This window comes from Carassius carassius, chromosome 18, assembly GCF_963082965.1.
Source record: "Carassius carassius chromosome 18, fCarCar2.1, whole genome shotgun sequence".
NCBI lineage: Eukaryota > Metazoa > Chordata > Actinopteri > Cypriniformes > Cyprinidae > Carassius > Carassius carassius.
The window spans coordinates 20,954,839-20,964,214 of record NC_081772.1 but is presented as its reverse complement, the minus strand read 5'-3'; the positions used below and the strand labels follow the sequence as shown (position 1 = coordinate 20,964,214).

Below are 9,376 nucleotides of genomic sequence, written 5' to 3'. Positions count from 1 at the left end.
CTTCTTTATATTTCCATTAGGATAATTCATAGATCCCAAACATAATATTTAATACCCTCATGCTACGTCCAGAGCAAATAGAAATCGTTATAATCAGCGATACTGTCTCCACTGGACGAGGCAGGACTCGATGAAGGACAAGTCATTTGCACATTTGCTTTGATGCATCAGGTTGCATAAAATTTATCCATGCCTGTTTTTCAAATGTACATAAGCCTAATAGATTTTCAATAATATATCCAAATCTCCCTTACTAAAATTACTTAATCCCCTGTTGTTATTTTCTTCAATAATTATTAAATTATTATAAAAAAATTCATATATATATATATATATATATATATTTTTTTTTTTTTTTTTTTGTCTGCCCATTTCGTGAAAAAGTAAATAAATCCGAACTATGATGTAATGATATAATGTAATATATATATATATATATATATATATATATATATATATATATATAATTACCCCAAGTTTATTGGTGCTGTTTTCTTATTTACTTCCAGCAACTAATTGTTCTCTTTATTTACTTCGAGTGTGATTTAAAACGGATTAAGGTAATAAAAAAAAGACTCTGTTTATATTGTAGATTCTTAATCAGAGTATTAATCGTTTTAATATCGGATTATTGTTGTCCATGAAAACGTACTCAATGTAGCCCTCTAAATGCAAGAATTTGAACTGCGGCACAGAAAAAGAATATTACAAGTATTTAGATTTTTTTCTGACTAATTTATTAATTGATTGATTTATTTATTTCAGATAAATAGCTACATAACTCGCTCCAAAAAGCTTTAACACAAAACTGCACAAAACTATTCACAAAATCAGATGGGCGGGGCCTACGGAAGCCCGTTGGTGCTTTGATCGAAGCAGGAAGTGATCTCCGGCTTGTGTGCGTGTGTAGCTAGTGTCTGCACGTTGTTCAGTAACGTTCAGTGTGTTTTATAATTGTGAATATTTGATAACACGTCTAAATTCAGCTAAACGGATCTCTATGCTTTGAACGGATGCATTTATTGTTTCTTTTTTTAAATCTTTTTTTTTCTGCAAGTTTTTGCACAGCTAATCGGTGACCAAGGTCAAGAGCTGTGGACGTGAGAGCTTCAGCCGGTGAATGCAAGTGATCGGAAATCTGTTCCCACATGGCCGGCTTGATTAACTTTGAGGACGAGCAGGAGGTGAAGCAGTTTCTGGATAATTTAGGAGTGGAGTACAGTTATCAGTGTCACCGGGAGAAGGATCCTGAAGGTCAGTCGAGCGCTGTCCCTCTCGCGCGGTGCTGAACGGCTTCATCTGATCTTCTTCGGTCTGTCTTGTGTTTGTCAGGGTGTCAGAGGCTGGCTGATTATCTGGAGGGTGTGAAGAAGAACTATGAGTCCACAGCTCAGGTTCTCAAGCACAACTGCGAGGTGAATGGCCACGGAGAGAGCTGCTATAAACTCGGCGCTTACCATGTCACCGGCAAAGGTGAAGCCAGGATTTATTATAGAATTCAGAAGAATGCTAATCTTAAAAGCTTGATCCCATTGTCAAAGTCCTGGTAATCATGTTTAGAATGCTAATTACATAATTGTCTTTCATTACTAATATAATTCATACTGGACTGCATAATTGATTGATATGCATTCAAACACAGTTACTATATCCACATGTACTGAATATTTAATAAATACTTATTATTACTTAATTAGCATACTATCGTATTATCATCTAAAACCTTGTTTATCCACTGCCAATAAATAAATAAATAAATAAAAACAATAGAAATGATATAATTTACTTTGTTTCCTTTTCCTTGTTTCTTAGAATTTCAGATGATGCAGTAGGTTTGTTAAAGATAGAATTTAGTCCAAAATTTAGTCATTAAATTATTATTCCTTAATGATTTTTAACACAGCAAATCTTTAGTCAATTCCTGTGATTTTAGCTTGTCTACATATGATTTTTTGATTCATATTACTTTCATTTTAATTGTAACATAAATCACATTTTGAAAAAAATCTAATAAATTAAAAAATTCATACGGATGCAATGAAAAAAGACAAACAATTTGCTACATATTTGCTTAATCAAAAATCATAAATATATATATTTTTTATATATTTAGAAATATTTTTTTTTTAATTATTGAATAATAATTAATATTCTGAAATTAAACTTCATTCAATATATAATAGCTGAATTTTAGAGTATTTTTATTCAAAATATATATTAATACATTTTAGTAAATGTATTACATGCTGTAAATCTATTGTAAATATGTTATATTTCAACAAGCAACTGCTTCTTTTAACATCAGGTGGTGTGACGGAGTGTTTGAAGACTGCATACTCCTATTTTATGAAGGCATGTAACAGCAAAGGGAAGAAATCAGTGGACGCTTGTCACAACATCGCTCTGCTTGCCCATGACGGCCGAGCCATGGAGGGGGGAGCTGATGCGAAGGTGGCTCGGCAGTACTATGAGAAGGCTTGCGAGGGAGGCTTTTCCCCCAGCTGTTTCAACCTGAGCGCTCTTTTAATCCAGGGATCTCCAGGGCTGGACAAAAACATGCCTCTGGCTCTGAAGTATGCCCTACGAGCCTGCGAGCTGGGACATGTTTGGGGCTGTGCTAATGCCAGTCGCATGTACAAACTGGGTGATGGGACGGATAAGGATGATCAGAAAGCAGAGGAGCTGAAGAACAGGGCCAGAGAACTCCACGGACAGCAGAAAGAATGGCAGCTGAAATTTGGGGAGTGAGATAATGTGCCGTAGCAGTGACAGATTTATATAAATACACAAATTATTTGAATAAATTAGTTCTTTGCCACTTTTCTGTCATAACTGTGATTCATGTCTGAGAGTGATGCTGTTAATATAAGTTAATATTTACCAAAACCGTTGCCAAACTAGATAACAGACTGTTGAAGTTAGCATAGATTTTAGAGAATAATGAAACCTACAGTTTTCTTGTGGTCTGAAATGGAATTGAACCATTGTAAAGCAATAGCTTTTATTTATTTTTACCAGGTGCTGTGCATAAAATGACCACTGGATGGAAGCATACTCCGGCTAAACGTCTCTTGCAATGAACATTCATGAATATTTCCTATGAGACATACTTAAATATATTGATATTTCAAAACGTCCACTTCAATCATTTACATTTACCAAACATAAATGGGATAATGCATATAAATGGCTTTGAATTCTTTAAACGTTCACTTTTAATTTTTAGTTTAACCCTCAGTGCATCTGTTTAACAGTAACATGTATGACAGAAACATGTCCATAACTCCAGATGATCTAATGGTGATCTCCATTACCTGGTGTGAAGAGGCCAGCAGCTGCTATTAGTGTTGGGAACCAAAAGAAATTCCATTTAAATACCAAATGATTTTCATGATGCTCAGCTCTGTTAACTCTGTTAACTTTTTCGACAGTGTAAACCGAACACCATTTATCATTGTTAACTGTATAACTTTTAAGTGTAACCCACTTCTCGATCGAATAATAACCCTTATAAGACAGTACTTTTTAAATGAATCCGAAACCAGCAAGCAGTGTTATATGATTCACACACAAATGACTCTTATGAACCGGTTCTTTTCAGTGAATCAAAAACATACAGAGATTATATTTATGTCATGTCCGACTCAACACAGGTAATGATAGTAAATGATAATAGTAATGATAGGTAAAAATTGATCGCCTGAATGCACTGTAAGTCGCTTTGGAAAAAAGCGTCTGCCAAATGCAAAAATGTAATTTAATTTAATTTTTAATTTAACATGAACTTGACTGATTTGTCACCAATTATGAGTGTGGGTCAGGGGTATTGTATAAAAATGAACGAATGACTGAATTAATGTTACTACAGTTTTGTTCAATATTTGTATTAAAAATATATCAGTGAACCAATTATTTCTGTTGAGGTCTGAGCCAGTAGCCCCGCCCCCATTAACTCTCCTCCAATAACACTGCAGCAGTATCAGACTGAGCCCGTAAGCCCCGCCCGCTGGTGGATCAACAGACACACGCTCGTTTGTCGCTCCTGCTGGAACGTTAAAGGCTCGCGGCTGTCGTTGTTTTCTATTGTTGTTTATATTAGTTTTCAGGAGCATCGCGTGCAGGGCGCAGTGACGGTCGCAGGATCCCCGCGCAGGAGTTGAGCACGGATCGTGAAGCGGTGAGTTTGACGCTGTTGCTTGTGATGCGCAGTGTGCTGTTATGAGCGGGATGTTAGCTAACACTAACAGGCTACAGCAGCAGCACGCCTAGGATGGGATTAACTGCGACTAGAACCGCTCCGACCGGCGACACCCTGTTAACGGACCGAAGATGCGACTGTTTAGGAGGGAATTCACGTGCATGTGTGTGTTATGCGCTGGTTGCGTGCAGTTGGACGACTTCTGCGTGCTCGGTGCTTGGTTCTGCTGATAATAAACTCGGTTTTTGCGGCTGGTGTGTGCAATAATCTGTAGGATTAAGTTTATTCTCGTGGTTGATGGGAAGTGGATCAATGCTGGATAACGGCTGTTTGTCTGGAGGGGGTTACACGTGTCACCCTACCCCAGTCTGATTCGGGGTGTGTCACACACACACACACACACACACACACACACACACACACACACATTTATTTCAAAACTATCCATATTTTCTTCAAAAATACCATAGTAGCCACATTTAGTTTACTGCTTATGAGGTGGTTTTGATCACTGCTGTCATCGCAAAAAAAAAATGCAACTGTTTGAAATAGTTATCATTTTAATGTATTATGATTTTACAGTAGGATAACTGTAGTATCTTAGGCAAGTTTATTTATATAGCACATTTCATACACAATGGTAATTCAAAGTGCTTTAGATAAAAGAAAGTAAAATAATAATAAAGAACAATAATCACAAAAAATAAAACAAGCAATTTAAAAGCTTGGAAAATGATTTTTTTTTTTAATTATTTAAAATGAATTTAAAACGTTTAAAAATATAAAATAATTTTTGACATACAGTTAATACGTAAATTAGTTATTATTGAACATTTGGACTGTATTTATGTATTGATCCTTATATTGTCATTATTATTGTTGTTTTGATTGTTAGGGCTATAAAAACACTGTATTATGCATGCCAGGCCAGTAGTTGGGACGTTTTCAAAAGTTTGCGTCTTTAGGCCCCCAAAGCGCCATTTTTGTGGAAATGAAAGGCCAAAACGCTTAAAGTTTGTTGTTTATATTTGAAAATGGAGTTGTGTAAACCACCTACAATTGCGGCTTTCTCAGCGTTGCCTCTGGGGGCGCTGTCACATTTATTAGCTTATTAAATTCTTCTTTTACTGTAATTTTTTTCATTATAGTGAAGCAATAATTTGTATACAATTTTGTTGCGAAAGTTCCAGTTAACTGGTACCTGAGTAATAACATTTTAGGTTTACAGACTGGCCTGTTCACACCATGTACATGAACTAGTTTTACTAACCATGGCTATAACGATAACGCCAATCAGAATACAACTGTCTTTAAAGAGCTTGAGCATTTAAAGCGACAGACAACATAATTAAAGTGCACACTTATTGTGCTTTGGTGTGGATGCTAATATAGTTATTGTTAATGCTCTTCGCATGAACTGAGCGACCCTTGCACTCTCGAGCACTGAAGTTTGTTGTCGCCACTAACGCACACTAAGTACGTATAATTTGACCATGTGTTTGCAATGCATTAGCCAAGCTTTTGCACACCTGCTTAGGGTATTTCTGGCCTAAAGAAGTATCACTTTCTTTGAGTTGCTCTGTTAATCAAATCACAACAATATGCAAATGTTCAGTTTCCTTTGTTAAATTTAGCTTTTGGTTTTATGGGCCTCTGATGAGTATTAGCATTGCTATTGTATCATTTGTCTGGATTGTTTATAGTTGAAGCCAGCATCTGGCATTGCTTTAATCCCCATAAACACTCTCGCTTCTTCACTCTTATGCTTTCCTTCTCTCTGTCTGTCTGTCTAAGCGCTTCCTGTCTACATAAGACAGCTTTTTCCTTTTCAAACTACTGCTAGGCAGATCCTGGTGTTGCTTAGATCTGGAACGCTCCAGTGCAGCTGTTTCTTAGAGTTCACTTTGTTTTTAGGGTTGTACTATAAGGATAAATATAGCCTGACCTCCCACAGTGTGAGTGAGTTTTGTAGGTATCAGTGTATTAGGCCTATATCAGCTATTATTATTATTATTAAAAACTTTTTGGTAATGTATAGAATATTTGTAGTCAGCTTAAATATTTGTAGTTACATAAAATACACTAAATAAAGAATCAACGTATTAAAGATATAATAGACTACTTATAATACATAATACCTACCACCCTCAGTATAGATACTTTCTTATTCAACAATTTATTTTAAAATAAATGGTCACGTCCATATTTCATACGGTACATAAAAATGTACATAAGTTCTTTTTATCACAACTTCAATTTGACATTACCAAATATGATTGATTTTAGTTTTTATTTTAATTAAATTTTTAAATTTAATTTAATTAACACCCCCCCCCCATTTACATAGTATATATATATATATATATATATATATATATATATATATATATATATATATAATAATTATTATTATTATATATATATATATATATATATAATAATTATTATTATTATTATTATTATTTTTTTCTTTTTTGGGTTAAATAATTAATGCAATTTAATAAAATCTTTTAACCTTGGAAGTCAAGGATAGAATGATTTAAAATGATAAACAAATTAGCGCCATCAAGTTCTTCAATTAATATATGGATTCATTATTTTTTATTTTTATTTCTAAAGAACAAAAACGTCACAGTTGAGATAAAAATTAATGAATGAATAAAAGTAAGAATTAATTTTAAAAGATTAAAACCGTACAAGGCATCCAGTTATATTAGTTTAATTCAGATCCATCGTTCAGCCTCCATCTCACACTGCTTCCCAGGTGAGAGAGAAAAGGGTCCTACATTTTATATATTTGTTTCAGTAGAACTTAATAGGGGCCAGTGGAAATTGTGGCAGGGCAAATACAAATCTGAACTTGCCTGACCAGGCCAGCAAAAGAATCAGCAGAAGAAGTTTCCTATGACTCTTCATACTTGAGACTAGTGGTCATCATATGTGTTTTTTGACTGCTGATATCTTTGAATGCAGGGGGCCGAAAGCCGATATAAAGCCGACATGATAAAAAATAAAAATGATATTATTAATATTTAAGAGATTTTTAATCATGACATTTACAAATAAATATGTACAAGAAACATGCTTATACTTTAGATGACAGTATTTTTCACAAATAAATAAATATTTAATAAAAATATAATTAAAAAGTAAGTAAACACTCATTCTGGGAAGTTTGTGTGCGCTCAGGCGCTGCCGCTCTCAGCACCGTCAAAATAAAAGTCCCACCTCGAACACAGCAGCCAAGCAGAAAAATGTATCGGCCGATGCCGATATTTGAAAAATATCGATATATCGGTCGACCAATACTTGAGACTAGTTTACCTAGTTAGAAAATTTTTGACCAGATGTACTCCTAATTGAACACAGTCTGCATTAATGTGCCTTGTGTGGAATGGATGCGAGACCCATCTGGCCTTGTGCTCTCTGCTTTACAAAAGAAATGTGATTATATCCACAGATTACATTTGTGAAATGGGACCCCTGCTCCACATGCCTACCTTTCCTCTTTGTGAGTGTGAGTGTTTGTGAGGATTGCAGGTCTTGTACTGCTTTGCTTCCCTGCTCAAATGACAGGGGTTTTCTGAAACACAAGATGAGACATGCAGGATGGGTGTGAGCGTGTGTGTGTGTGTGTGTGTGTGTGTTATCGCTTACTTGAATAAGGCCTCATGTTTACATCCATTGGTGATCCCATAATATGTGTAAATCGCTCTTCTATGCATGTGTCTCATGTTCAGACGGCACGTAATGGTGTGTGCTGTAGGGAGAACCAGAAAGGATGTATATTTTAAGCTATGGGGTCATTTGAAGCCTTTTCCCTAACATCTGTTGAAGGCCGTGCATTTGTGGGCATGTGCGTAATATGTCTCAGTGCTATTTGTGTTTCTGCTGTCAGGCATATAGGCTGTGAGGTTAAGCAGGGAGACTCTTTAATTAATCTAATTACCAGGGTATCTCTCACTAGACATTACAGCAGCTGTTTGATTAGCTTGTTGCGCCCCAGACTCCCTGCAACAAGAAATGACCGGTATTTTCACAGGACGTTGTTTATTGCATTACTGCAGTGATTACTAAGTTGTCCACGAACGGTTGCCATTTCCATTTTCATCTGTCAGTAGAATTGGCTTTTATGCGCTGTGCCATCACTGCAACCATGTAATTTGGAGTACTGTTCAGAGACCTGTAGTTACAGGGAGGCTAACAGTGTGTTTGCTTTGATGAGATTATAGAAGTTCCTTCATGATTGCTTTTTACAGCTGTTTAAAAGGAAACATTCTTGCAGTGGCGACTTCTCTTTTTATAGTATGTTGTTGTTGATGCACTGTGCTTGCACTCCGCTTTTTTGTGAAAATGTGTACATGTAATGTGTATATAACTGAGCAAACAAAGAGGAGTAGTATATCCCACAATGCAATGTGACCTTTCCTTGACATTGAAAAAATATATACTATTTTTGGAAAATTTGAGGTTTGGAAGTGTTTTTTTTTTTTTTAAAGAAGTCTTAAGAACTCGATGGCTGCATTTAATTGTTTAAAAATACAGTAATCATTAATTTTGTGAAATAGAAAATCGTTGAAAATACCAAGATATGTATTGTAAATCAGCCTTAAAGTACTAAGATATGGTATCATCCATCACTATTAAAAAAAACTGTTTATATTTTAATATGTTTGAAAATATATTTAATTCCTTGTGCTTTTGTTCATGATTTGTGCAGTTGAAGCATTTATTTTAAATAGGAATCTTTTGTAACATTATAAATATTTTTACTGCCACTTTGGATCAATTTAATGTTAAAGGTACAATTTGTAAGATATTTGCAGTAAAATATCCAAAAACCACTAGGCTAGTGTTACATATTTTGTCCAGCTGATTAGAATTATGAGAAAATTCCCATTCTAAACATTGACACGGGGCAGTGCAGTCGCCTGTCAATGACATTAGATATCATTTGTTACCGCCTTTACTGACATAGAAACCACATGCGGTTCATAAGAGCCACTTATTTGTGAATCAGATTATACTGTATGTTTGCTTTTGTGTGCAGCCTGGAAAGTTTCTCTATTAAGGTTTTCTTGTCAATAATCTGCTGTGCATGGACAACAAAACCTAACTGTGGACCGCAAAATAAAATTTACAGTGGCACTTTAAATGTAATCACCTTTTATTCTTAGA

The 9,376-nt window shown here is 35.1% G+C and overlaps 2 protein-coding genes across 9 annotated transcripts in view; both read left to right on the top strand.

Moving 5' to 3' along the window:
- The first annotated feature begins 880 nt into the window (after positions 1–880).
- LOC132091919 (cytochrome c oxidase assembly factor 7) lies at positions 881–2,818 on the top strand. Its single transcript, XM_059498001.1, has 4 exons — positions 881–898; positions 1,058–1,254; positions 1,333–1,473; positions 2,306–2,818. Exons 2-4 carry the CDS (start codon positions 1,149–1,151, stop codon positions 2,746–2,748), a joined length of 690 nt encoding a protein of 229 aa, XP_059353984.1. The 5' UTR covers positions 881–898; positions 1,058–1,148; the 3' UTR covers positions 2,749–2,818.
- Positions 2,819–4,003: 1,185 nt separating this feature from the next.
- LOC132092654 (ras-specific guanine nucleotide-releasing factor RalGPS2-like) overlaps positions 4,004–9,376 on the top strand; it is a 102,961-nt gene continuing 97,588 nt past the window's right edge. For 4 of the 8 annotated variants that reach the window (XM_059498982.1, XM_059498983.1, XM_059498987.1 and 1 more), the window contains exon 1: positions 4,004–4,177. The gene's annotated coding sequence lies outside the window, so the exon portion shown is untranslated. Of the gene's footprint in view, positions 4,199–9,376 lie in introns of all 8 variants that reach the window. The other 4 variants (XM_059498986.1, XM_059498990.1, XM_059498981.1 and 1 more) reach the window with 1 other exon arrangement.